Here is a 14,001-nt window from a genome sequence, read left to right on the forward strand (position 1 = left end):
TTGATAAACAAGTTAGTATGTAAAGCATAATAAAAATTTTTTTAAAAAAAAAGACAAAAAGAACCAAGAAAAATTGAGGCGGCTTCTTGCTGCGCTTCATTGAAATTGCCTCGCCTAGACCTAATTAGGTGCGCCTCAGCTGCACCTTTTTAAACACTGAGCTCACCATATATCACAGAGCCCTTTGTGCATTTGAGTTATCTGTTTCATAAGTTAGACATAGAGGTTGATTGCAATATCTGTGTAATATGATATGTGGAATTAGATATAAAAGATTACATTTCATATGTTTAAGAAAGACCTAGTTTTCATTCTTTAGACATAGAGGTTGGTTGCAATATCTGTGTAATATGATACGTGGAATTAGATATAAAAGATTACATTTCAATTTCATATGTTTAAGAAAGTCCTAGTTTTCATCTGTAGAGTTTATCCCGATGGCTTTGTTTGTTGATCGGGTATTTTTCATAAGTTGGTTCTATTTTTGGGATTTTAAAACCTTTTTTCAGTCGGTTATTAGCCTAGAAACTTGGCTATGCCAGTCGATTGTTTGCCGCTGCTTGAATTTAAGTCTAAATGCACTAATCTAAGAGTATACAATTGGTTACCTATTCATCACTTCTCTGAACTAATCTCTAGTGATTATCATGAATTTTTGTGATGATCTTTTTCTTTTGGGAGATCGCAGTTAGAATTTTGTTTTTGCATTAGAAGAGATCAGTTATTGATTGTAAAGTAAGAGAAATAAAAATGGAGAGTATATAGATTAGAACATTACCTTTGAGACAATCTATACTATTTGCTAATTTTGTTAGTAAGATTTTTCATGCATCTCTTTTTTCCCAATTTTTTTCTTTGGCAACAAGTTTTTGCTACACCTCCCATACAACTTTTACGCATTATGTTCATGTGTCTTACTATTGCAGCTTGAAAATGGCAGCAAAATATATAATTGGTTCTATTGCAGCATCGTTTGCCATTGCTTATGTAGCTGATAACCTTGTCGCTGTTCAGAAGATTTTTGGAGGTAAGCTGCAGTACTTTTTGTAGATTTTGTCATTGGCTATTTCGGGGGGTGATTTAATAATGGTTTTCCTCTTTAATAACTGGTTTTCCTCTAACACAGGGACTGTTTCAACCTCAAGGAATGGTGGGAAGTTTCCATTCACTGTGAATAAATTATGGTCATGAGACTTTTTTCCAACGTTACATTTACAGTAGTTCGGAAATTTGTCTGCTCTTTTCTTATGTCACACTCGATCCGATGAGAGGAGCGTTTGATGATGATGTCAATCGTACTAGATATCAATAAATCTGTGAAGCATACGGAACTGCTTTTTTTCCCGAGTATGTTACAGGCAGGAAGAAAGTTTTTGCAGCTTTGCATTTGTTGTTGAATTTTTTTTTCTTTTCAGATTGTCTCATCTACGCTCACTAGTTCAAATCCTACTCTACTCCCTCATTTATAGAAAAGCTTTCATGTCACAATGCAGTAATTTTATTAGTTAATTTAGTGGGATGAGAAAGGTTTAAATTTCGATGTCTTAAATAAAATAAATCAGATTAAAATAATTATTTCAATAATCAATTTTATAATATTTGATTTAAATTAATTAATAAAAAAAAGAATATTAGTGTGTAGTGTATTACCGGTGATCTACAAATAAATTTAAAAGTAATGTTTATTAAATTATTTTCACAATATTTTTGTTATTCGAATTAAACATAGCTACTAACTTTGTAAAAAAAATTTGGTAAACTTTTGGTTAAGGTTTGGGTTTGTATTTTTAATGAATATTAAATTAATCTGTTAATGTAATGAATGTTAAGTAATATTTGTATGTGTTATTGTGGTACGTGTTTTGAATGGTATGATTTTTGTATGTATATTTTGAATTGTGTAATTCTGGTGTATGTCTGATTTTTTTATGTATATTTTTGCGGTCCCTTAACCGTTAACTTCTGTTAAAAAAAGTTTACTCGTCTTACATATCTTCTTTTTCTTCTTTCATTACACTTTTCACTGCAATAAGACATGCTATAATTTGCCTCACTCTTTAATATTTTATCTCTAACCCGTACCATTACACTCTTCACTCCGCTTAATTTCTGCTCTGCAAAACAAAGAAACATAGAGCAGAGCAATGGTGCTCTATTTCCTTTCATTCTCTCTTTTACTCATTTTCGCCTTCTTTAACAATGAAGGTAACCCATATTTCCATCTTTTCTCTTTTTTTATCTTTCTATTTTTCATAGGTGACACATTTACTCTTGCCGTTTTGCATACTGTGGTTCTATTGGAGTTAATTATGGAAGAGTTGGCAACAACGTCCCGCCTGCAACCAAGGTAGTTGAACTACTCAAATCCCAAGGTCTCAACCATGTCAAAGTGTACGACACTGATCCGGTTGTTCTCCATGCATTACACGGATACGAAATCAAAGTCATTGTCGAAAGAGGGAGTTAACGGAAAAAGAGTGGTTTTCGGCCGAGGGAACTAACTCTACGCCAAAAGAGTGGTTTTCGTGGACCTTCCAAACGAACAACTCTTCGCCACCGTCGAAAGAGTGGCGCTTACTACCCTCACGCTGAAATAGAAGCCATTGTCATAGGTAATGAAGTCTTCGTCGACCCCCACAATACCACCAAGTTCCTCGTATCAACTGCCATGAAGAATATCCACGAAGCTTTGGTCGATATTGGCAATTAAAAATAGGCACAATGTCGATGATATAGTCGAGCTATTCAGCAGTCTTTAGCATGCCTTCAGTGTCGGAGCTGACCAAATATTCATCGGCACCTAGATGTTCCAATGCCTCTAGATTTTTCTTATCAGACGAGCTGAATATGGGTTGAAAAAGTAGAAATGATGAAGGAAAGATTCGCAAAACTTTTGCTTAGACAATGGAAATTAGACAATGGAACCAGCAATGATTATTATATGCATAGCATACTTTTGTTCTTGATTCTCACCTTTGATCAACGACCACGGAACCAACAAAGCCGCCTTGACTAGGTTTTCCATCATTTTAGACATCATTGTATATCCAGATCTTCTTGAGAAAATATTGTTCATTGTTAGTGTCGCATGGTCGACAGCTTTTGCAACATCCAACAACACAACCATGAACCAACACCAACATCATCTCCAACTCTCAACTTGGTTACATTGGAATCAACTTCGACCACCTCACCACAACTTCATGTCTGAAAAAAATCCATTGATTCATAAACAAGAAGATAAAGGAACCTAAAGATGACAATTTTAGTAGTACCCAGGAACCATTGGGTCTTTCCTCATGGTCAATGCGGGTAACAACAGTGCTACAACATCACTAACTAAAATAATATTCTACTCAAATGCTTATATCAACACCCACTTCTAGCAAGTTAATCCAAACACCATATCCATATCAAACTAAAATAATTTGAGTGCAACGAAATTACCCCAACAACAAGAAGCATAAAAAAGAACATAATGATGGATTATCCTGATAAAGAAAGGAAAAATTCAAAACAATGGCCATAAAGAATTAGAAGAATCTTCACCGGCCAAGAATGGCAATTGTCATAACTGTTTTATTATTTTTTTAAAAACAGTAACGACTGCAATAAAGAAGAAGAATCTTGGATGCTAAGCTCCTCCAATCTAACCATGCTTTGCCCCTCAATTCCCTAAGCGCCACATCATACTCCATCAGCTTCTCCGGCGCTAACTTCTCAATCGGCTCATCCAACAAAACCTCACCATCAACACGCTGCTCTTCAATGCCGTGATTGAATGATGACGACTCTGTTTCGAGAACCGCATTGATGTTGTCGGTTGTGTAAAATCTTCCAGATTTCAATATCGTGATGATGCCGACTTCAACCCCGCACAACGTCGAAAGCGCTTTGGCTTTCTTGAACAACCCTTTTCTTCTTTTGGAGAAAGTTACTTGGCGTTGGCTTTCGTCTTCCGGTTTCTTGATTTCAATTCGTTGACGACCTCGGCTGCTCCTTGTTTTCTTCGTCTGAGTTGTGTTTGCCATTACATTATCATCCATGATGATCCAGAAAACAGAAGAAAAAAAGATCAACCACCGGCTCCAAGTCTCATGGTTCTCTAAGCCTTAGGGTTCATTCATTAAACAAAGGTTGAATGGGTTTTTATAGTTTTCTCAAATAACCTAACTTGCACGAGAAGAAATCACCTTTCCCTAATTGTTCCCCCTTAAAAACCGACTTGCAATTTTAAACTTCTTCACCGTTACTATCAATGCTACTTTTTTGTTTATTGGTTGTAAAATTTATTCTTATGTGTGTTAAAATTTAATATTTCTATTAAATTTACTTTTACTATTTTATTTACAAATAATTTAATATTATATGTTATCATAAATTTAATTTGTATATGACATAATAGAAAAGTATTATAACAATAACATAGATTATATAAACTTTTAAAGCAGAACAGTGAATTGCATAGCTCCTTCTAAAGCACTAAGCTGCTTATCTATCTGAAGGAGTTCCAGAACTAGTTGGTGGAACTGCAAAAATCTATAAGATTTAATGAGACAGAGGGAGTAACAAATGTTGAATGTAACGATAAAAATATTGTACACTTTCATAATGTACTTAGAGTTGAATATTTGATTCAGGTCTAGTTGAGTTAAAATATTTCGAGTTATTTAATTTAACGATTTTTATTTTATAATTCAAACTTTATTTGAATTTTTTTCAACTTGAGTTGCCCAAATTTCTATTTAAATTTAATTGTAAATATTTATAATGTTACAGGACTATTTAATTTCAATTTGAACGATTTTCTATAACTATATATGATATACATGTATATTTTTCCACATGCAATATACATATATCATACAGAGTTTAGAGATTTAAATTCAACTTAAAAATCAATCTACTAATTATTAAAAGTTTTGAACCATTTGAATTCTATTACTCAACTTAAATTTAAAAAATTTTCGAGTCGAATCGAATTTCACTTACCCCTAATTCCACACTAAAAAAACCAAATTATTGAAATAAATTTAACAAAAAACAAATTAAAAATATAATGAAGTCAATCACCAACCCTACATATGAATTTGTAAATCTAACATAAAAGATTAAAAGAAATAATGGTGACAATTTCTTTGCTAATGGCAGCTGATTATTTCCCTGGTCTATGCGGCTATGCCTACCCTTGCAAGGCTGATTTGGACTTTTTCTTGCTATATAAGACTACAAACGTTGATGAACCAAACGACCTTAATAGTTAGAAAGATAGTTGTTATCTATAAGTTCAAGCTCGTCATCTGTATAAATATCTAAACATTCAATGTCAAATAATTGAAAATTTTACGAACATATATTGTATTATAATTATTCGAGACTAAGAGAAAGTCAATCATTGAACATGGAGAAATGAACACACATATATACTAAGGTTGGGATTTGACTTTTAAGCCCTCCAATTATACACAATAAAATCATATCTTATGCTTCTTGTTTGAGCCCTCCAAGAATCCTCGTCCAGTTTTTCAGACAATTTTTTCCACAATGGAGTTGAACTTAATTCTCCATCACTTTTGCTTTATTTCTTGAAGCATTTCCACTACCTTATTCATCTTGGGTCGATTGGCAGGTGTGGCATCGGTGCAGAGTAAAGCTACCTTCAAAGCTGCAAGCATCTCTCTCCTCCACCCGAAGGATACAGTGCTGAGCCTCGCGTCAAGTATCTGCTCAGGGGTTTCCCCTCTCCCTCGAGCGCCGTGAACCCATTTCACCAAGTCCACTCCTTCGCCAAATTCCTCTTCGACTGGCAAGCGGGTGGTGAGGATCTCAAGCAACACAACGCCGTAGCTATACACGTTACCTGGTGCAGTGACTTGCATTGTATATGCATATTCTGGATGAAAAACAGATATGAATTGATAAACAAATTAAAAAGATTAAGCGAAAAATCGCAACAATGAAATAAAGGAAACATGATAATAAATAATGGTTCATTAGTTACCTGGGGGAATGTAGCCGAAGGAACCAGCAACAGCACTGATACTTGCAGTTCCTTTGGACGGATCCAAGAGCTTTGATATTTCAATCTCCCCAACCAATGGCTTATAGTCTGCATCTAAAAGTACATTACACGAAGATATGTCGAGGTGGATAACTGCCACGTGATGAAGGAAAGCCAATCCTTCTGCTACTCCAATGGCTATTGATAGTCTCCTGGGCCAGTCAGGCTGATAGTCGGACTGCTTCGATGACTCGTGAAGAAGTTGAGCTAGTGTGCCATTCGGTAAATATTGATGCAACAGAAGGGCAACATCTTCATAGATGACAAAACCAATAGGTTGCACAAGATTATCATGACAAAGCTTGCTTAGTCTTTCGAGCTCCCTAATCATCTTGTTTTGATGATGAACTATGGTTCTATCCATCGACTTCAGTCTCTTCACTGCCAAAATCAATCCGGATGGCATAACTGCTTTGTAAATGGTGCTGAAAGTCCCATTGTTGATTTTGTTTGAATCCTTCAATGTGGCTTTGACTACAGCATCAAGATCTACAGCCTGCCTGAGATTCTCCACAAACACGTCCCCTGCTATTATGGTCGGCTGGCTACTGGTTTCTTCATCTACAATATCCTCGCTTTTTGCGGCCTTTTCTTGTCTCTCCCTCATCATAAAGAGAAGAACCACTACACTGACAGATACAAACACTGCGAGACCTGAACCGATAACAGCTAGTATAGTCCTGTAAGAAACCCTATGGTGGTAACCTGCCTGGTCAGAACCAATAGAGTCTGCACATGAGAAGCTCAATGGTTCCCCACAGAGTCCTTTATTTCCTTGAAAGCTTGAACTCGGACTCTTCTGGAATGGTGCAAACACCGGGATTGGACCAACAAGAAAATTATTTGAGAAATTGACCTCAATCAAGCTCAACATGCCCTTAAATGCCAGTGGAATATTACTGGTAAGCAGGTTACTGGAGACATCCAGAGAAACCAACTTATCTAGTTTCCCTAATTCCGGTGGCAATTGACCATGAAGACGATTGAAACTCAAATTTAAAGCTATCTGCATGTTGCGAATATGACCGATCTCAGGAGGAATAATTCCGGTCAACAAGTTGCTGCTAAGCTGCAATTCAAGCAATTTCACACAATTTCCAATCTCATGAGGTATTTCCCCTTTGATTGAGTTCTGATCCAAGAGCAAATACTGCAATCTAGTCATATTGCAAATTTTCTTTGGTATAGTACCATTAAACCGGTTGTTGCTTAAATCAAGCTTGTTAAGATTCCTGCACCCCAGAATTGATCTAGGAATATCCCCAAACAGGCTGTTTCCAGAAAGAATCAACTCTTGAAGATTCATAAGCTGTCCGATCTCCGGAGGAATTATTCCGGTAAATTCATTATAAGCCAAGTTCAAGAGTGTAAGATTAGTGCAGGCAGCAAACTCTGAGACAATTTCACCAGAGAGATTGTTGTTATCAGCTTCAAAGTATGTGAGGCTACCATCATTTCCAATGGTCCTGGGAATGGTACCAACAAGTTTATTATTCCCGATACGAACACTAGAAAGGCCTCTGCAATCACCGATTTCTCGAGGAAGCTCACCAGTAAGTCCATTCTGGGTTAGAACCAAAACTTGAAGCTTCCCCATGGCAAAAATGCTCTTCGGTATTGGCCCGGCAAGCTGGTTTGAATGAAGGTTCAGCAATTCAAGTTGAGAAACCGAGCCTAGGTTATCGGGAATCTTACCAACTAATTGATTCTCATAGGCTGTAAAAACTCTCAAATTGGTCAAATGCCCCACCCAATGTGGAACTGAACCATTCAATTTATTGCTAGAAATCTGAAAATCCTGCAAATTTTCCAGCACCTCAAGTTCTGGAGGTATCTCTCCTACAAGTAAGTTGTTTGACAAATTCAACGATCTAAGTTTTCCAAGACTGCCAAACTCTACTGGAATAAAACCTTCAAACTTATTCAATGACAAATCCAGATATTCAAGCTCAGAAAAATTCCCAAAATCCGAAGGAATTGGTCCATTGAAGTTATTATAAGAAAGGTCAAGGTGCTTCAATGCTTTAAGCTTGGAGATTAGAGCAACATTACCTCTAAGCATACGTCTGGAAAGATCAAGTCTTTCAACGAAGGAATGGTTGATGCCGCAAAGAATACCTTCCCAGTAGCAATAGTCTGTTGTGTTGTCACCCCAACCTGCTACACCACCTAGCTCTTCGTTAATGGCTAACAATGTGGCAGTGTCATCGAGCTGAGCATCCCCAAGAAATGATTTTGATAGAAACCAAACTAGCAAAAAAGACAAGTGCAAATATGCCATTTTTATGCTTTACCTTTTATGGATACCAGAACTCAACAACATTAGAGGTAGAAAACCCACTTTACTTTTTCAAAAGATCACTTTCCCCTTTTTCATCTTTCCTCCAAATCGCAGATATTAGAGGTAGAAAGCGGTGAGCATGGAGCTAAAGACACCAACTTTCTTACTGATCAAAGCATCACAACTCACCAGAAAATGGAGACAACCAAGAGTTTGAATCCCAGTAGAGATATTGTCAGAACCCAACAAGTGAAGAAGAAGCATGTAACCCCATAGTTTTAGGAATGGTTAAAATGAGAGAGAAAGGCAAAACAAGAAGAAAGAAACAAAAGGGTTGAATCAGAAAACATAGGAGGAAATGGGCATGTTTGATTTAGAAAAAAGATGATGATGACATTTGTTATTTTGCAGAAACAAAAGAAAGACAAGGAGGGAAAGAGAGACAGAAGACTGTGGTGGGAACAGTAGGGGGAAAAGAGAATTGAAAAATTAAAGAATTTACTACTTATTCACGTAAAGTGTTTTTCACGAGAAATTAGCTGCCATCACTCAACCAGGGCTGCACTCTGCGGCTTCGGGATCTCTCCCCCTCACAGCTCAAAACTCTCATGAGACATGATACTGCCAAGCACTCTTCTTTTTCAGATTTTGTTTTTTCCCTTCCGAAATCATTTTAATCGAATTGATTTAAAATAAGAAAAACTTCTCAAATCTATTTTTACTTTTCAAATCGATTTAAAATCATTTGAAGAAAATAGTTTGTGGTCTTAAATTTTTATAATTTTCATAATATTTTTGTGTTTTAATTTTGTTTGATTCTCACGGTTTGTAAAAAAAAAGTTTCCATAATTATAATTTTAATCATATTTTATAATTTTGAAAATAAAGTATAATTTTTTATATAATTTTATTTAAAAAAATTAGTTTTGTTGTTATAGAACACGGTATTCTATACTTCAAAATACTCGAAGTAATCCTAATCGGACACATATCAAACAATCGCAAAGGAACGATCATCGTGAAGGATATGATTGCAAGTGAGATGATGTTACCATGCGAACGTGTGACATGAGTGACTAGAAAATCGCTACTAATAATGGACTCCGAATCTAGTATCAAACTAAGAAATAATATACCAAGTGAGTAGCGATAACATAAATTATCGTTAGAACATAAAATGCTAAAAGACATTTTTAAAGGTAAAAATGACCAAAACAACCTTGTCTATTAAGGTAACCAAAATAATGTGATTTAATGAATTATTAGATGTAAAAAGACTAATAAATCCTTACATAACGTTCTAGATGCGAGAATGAGCGAGATAGTGACGAGTGAGGGATGACCTCACCTGATTATGATGAACTATAATAGTGAGAAGTCGAGCCACCTTGATTGCTCTTGTGTGGCATTGATTGGTGTGTGTGGTATATGGGTGCCCTTGTATGCATGTGTGATTGCATTGATATTGATTGATGGATGCCTATAATGTTTGGCTTGACGGCTATTGTGACTCCAAGTCAATGCTATATTTTGAGTGAGAATTATACAGAGTCTACGTGATGATTAGTTTCTCCTTCATGATCTATACACGAAAGTTATATAATGATCAAGAGATCATTTATATAATTGGCGATAATTTAATTGAGGACTGTGTAACATTGTGTTCCCCATATGTGATTAGTATCTAATAAGTATGGCGATATCAAGTACTATCATTGTGTTCATGTGATGATTGCGTATTACATATGATGATGCATAGTTGTATGATATTGTGGTTAGAGACCAAGTATAACCTTAGGTAGTATTTGATTATAATTATTCATGTACCTATTACTTTTTACCTTGTCTTCTAGCATGCTTATGTTTATGAGCTTCACCATACTACTCCAGATTAGTGATTATAATATTGAGTTTTGTAATATCAACGTTTGGATGTTTTCGTTCGTAGATTAGTAGCTTGAATTGTTCAATGAGCACTATCATAGCATGACTTCCAACATTCTTTTCAAAGTATTGTACTATTACTTTTAGTGGACACTTGTATTCATATGACCCTTATTATTGTATTGTCTTAGCAACTCAATGTAACACTTTAAAATTGATTGAATTTGGTGTATTATAAAAATAAAGAAAGAAAGACGGAGAGATAAAGAGGGTTGACGGTGACCATTAGACTATCGATGGTGAACGTTGATTAAAATTGTTATACAAAGTTTTAAATATTTTTTTAAATTAAAAATAATTATGTAATTATTATTCTTTTAATAAATAAAATATATCATCTCATAAAAATAGTATATACATGATACAAATATGAGAAAAATGTCAAATTATATAGAATCTTTATATTAAATTAATATTATAAATTATTTTAAATTAAAATATCAATCTTAAATTTATACATAAATGAGTAATCAAAATTATAATTTAACTAAAGCGTTAAGATTAACAAAATATGCTTTTGGTATGACATTGGGGACAACTCCAGATATGGTGTATAGATCCATTTAATTTAATTTACTTAAAAAAATCAAATTAAATGAACCCATCAAATGACTTTAATAGTAAAAGAAACATTATTTTTTAAAAAAATTATGAGTTTGTGCAGTTATGTTTGTGGAACGTGTACATTATTAATAGGTTAAAAAAATAAATATCTCTATATAGTCATCTCATACTATAAGAAAAAATGTGATTATGGATGCTATTTAGTGCAATTATTACAAAATCAAAATATTTCATTAACCATTATTTTTTTCTAAAAATGCACCGAACCAAAATTATATTTAATAAATTAATTATTGGATTTAGTCGTATAATTACACTTGTGATACTAGTAAAATTTCGAATTAATCTAACTTTATATCACACTAGTTTGACATATTATTTACTTTTTTTTATATTAAATAGATAATTAGATATTTTTAATTTACTCAAAATTCAAAGTGCATGATTTTCATAAATAATGAAAGAAAAAATATTACAGTATAAATCTTATACAAAGTTATACAAGTCTGCACAATCTAATTTAGTTTTGGGTAAACTACACATATAGTTCACTATATTTTTAGCCCATCTAATTTTAGTCACCGATTCAAAACAATGATTTTAATTCCTGAAATCGTGTTTAGTTTACTGCTTGGCACATCATAACTACGTCCCAAATAGGCCTGTAAACGAACCGAACGCACACGAACGAAGGTATGTTCATGTTCGTTCATTTAAAAAATAAACGAACATAAACGAATACGAACATAAACGAACAAAATTTTTTTGTTCATGTTCGTTTAATTAGGAATATAACTTGTCATGTTCGTTCATTTAATAAAAAACGAACAAACGAACACGAACATAAATGAACACGAACATAAATGAACACGAACATAAACGAACATAAACGTTGGAGACCCTACCTTCCATTGTTCTTTCATGGAAAATAGTCGACAATGCAAATCAACCAAATCTACAGTGATAAATAGCGTAAGAGCTTATTAGCAGTGATGAAATGTTTGAAGATATCAAATATTTCGATCTATATTTTAAAGATATTAAATGATTCACACGACTTTAATTTAACGCTATAACATTTATCTTAGTGTTCTATGATTACATATGAACAATCATTTTCCGCTATTACACTCTTTTCAGAAATTGTATAGAAACCTTTGTTTTGTTTTCTGGCAAATTCTATATATTTTTCTTTTTACTGATGCTCATATACTTCCGATTTTTACCTTTATCTTCCCATCTATTTCTAGAAAGAAGTATTATGTTTTCTTGAGTTTTAGATGTGAAGATACCCACAATAACTTTACATATCAACTATTAAGTCAAATAAAACAGAGAAAGAGATGAAAACAGACATGTAAAACTTCATATTGCACTATAATATAACTTGTTTTGAATCTTTCAGAGATCGTCTCCACTCTCCAGTGAACAATAAGGTTTGGGAAAAAAGGGAAAAATGAATATAAGTGCGAGGTGCCTCACAGGTTAACATATTGGATTTAATCTCCAAATAAAATTGGGTTAATTATGGAGTTGGTCATCAAAATATCAGATTAATATTTTAAGATACTTACAATTGGTCACCAAATTGATTTAAGAAGATTGTGTTGAACATAAATGAATGAACATAAACGAACATAATCGAACGAACATAAACGAACATAACCAAACGAACATAACCGAACGTTCACGAACGTAAATGAACGATCGAGACCTATGTTCATGTTTGTTCATTTAATTAAACGAACAAAAAATCTTGTTCATGTTCGTTCATTTAATAAATAAACGCACATAAACGAACTTCCCGCCGCACGGTTCATGAACGGTTCGTTGAACGTTCAGTTCATTTACAGGCCTAGTCCCAAACCTTCAATATGGTACAATTACTGCTTGGCCATCGGTATTTAGTTGTACTATATTAAATGTTTGCGACGTAATTATGGTGTGCCAAGCAGTAAACTAAACACGATTTCAGGGACCAAAACCACTTTTTATGGCTTGTCTGTCGTTATTTTAGTTGGAACTGTTGTGCGTGAAATCTTTTATGAGTAAATTATATCATTTATCACTCAACTATCTTCTCACTCCAATTTTATTCACTAAAATTTAAAATTTTCGATCTAAAAACTAAACTTTCAAATTGCTCATGTTTTAATCATTCTAATTTATAATTGTTTTGTGATATGACATTTATTATTATTATTATTTATTAATATATATTAAAATTAAAAAATTAAAATATATCCAAACCCAAAATTTACCACAAACCTTAAATCAAAACCCTCATCCCACCCTCACTCTTATTGGCCTCTCAACTCACCCCTTTTTTATTTTAAACGTATATTAATAAAATAATAATTAAAATATGATATATGATTAAAAATATTAATAGAATAAGTTGGAGTAATTCAAAAGTTAAGAGATTAAATTAAAAAAGTTTAAACTTCAATCACTAAAATAAGAGTGAAAAGAAAGTTGAGTGATAAATGATATACTTTACCCAAATAAATGTTCCGTGGAGCAATTCTGTTAAAATTTTAATCACATGGTACTAAAATAAAATTTAAACTAAACGTTAGCTATGATTTTTTTTTATTTAAGTATTAAAATAGAATAAAAATAATTGTTTAGGTATTAAACGTATATTTTATCTTATAAATAAACGTGTCAAAGTATAAGATTGATAAAAATAGCAAATGGGATCCAGTGTTTTCTTAGCTTTTAGGTGTCTCGTTAAGGCACCCTGCCCTACACCTAAATTAAGAGGACGATAATTGGAGACAATATCGGTTTCAATTTAGTAGAGCCATTGGACCAAATCTACTATTTTTTGGTCTAAATCTGTCTCTTTTCCTTTGCTTATTTGTAACTATTAGCTCACTCTTTGTCATTTGATAAAGCAGAATTCACATCATTTTTTCTGTTTCTCTGGACAACAGCCCTTTTTTTTCTTTTTCTTTTTGTTGTTATTTGTTGGACTTGATCTGAAAGTTATATTATACGTCTTTAATTTCTAATGAAATTGAAGGAATTCGAATAGTACTTCAAATTTTTTCTTATTTTGATTTAAATATAATATTATTGATGACAATAAGTTTATCTCGTCACTCATTACTTATTCATTCTTTATTATTTCGTCGCAATCAGTGAA

General features: G+C 33.4%; 1 protein-coding gene across 2 annotated transcripts; it reads right to left on the reverse strand.

Moving 5' to 3' along the window:
- Nucleotides 1-5,435: 5,435 nt before the first annotated feature.
- On the reverse strand, nucleotides 5,436-8,663 carry LOC120146634 (leucine-rich repeat receptor-like tyrosine-protein kinase PXC3). 2 transcript variants are annotated; one of them, XM_039160146.1, is made up of 3 exons: nucleotides 8,114-8,663; nucleotides 6,002-7,900; nucleotides 5,436-5,893 (listed from the first exon to the last, which is right to left on the reverse strand). In XM_039160146.1, the coding sequence occupies exons 1-3, from the start codon at nucleotides 8,340-8,342 to the stop codon at nucleotides 5,568-5,570; spliced, it is 2,454 nt and encodes an 817-aa protein (XP_039016077.1). In that variant the 5' UTR covers nucleotides 8,343-8,663; the 3' UTR covers nucleotides 5,436-5,567. The 2 variants fall into 2 exon arrangements, with proteins under 2 accessions (XP_039016077.1, XP_039016076.1); XM_039160145.1 differs by having other exon boundaries at nucleotides 6,002-8,663.
- Nucleotides 8,664-14,001: the final 5,338 nt, after the last annotated feature.

The sequence above is a fragment of the Hibiscus syriacus genome, unplaced genomic scaffold, assembly GCF_006381635.1.
Source record: "Hibiscus syriacus cultivar Baekdansim isolate YM2019G1 unplaced genomic scaffold, ASM638163v2 tig00110930_pilon, whole genome shotgun sequence".
Lineage (NCBI taxonomy): Eukaryota > Viridiplantae > Streptophyta > Magnoliopsida > Malvales > Malvaceae > Hibiscus > Hibiscus syriacus.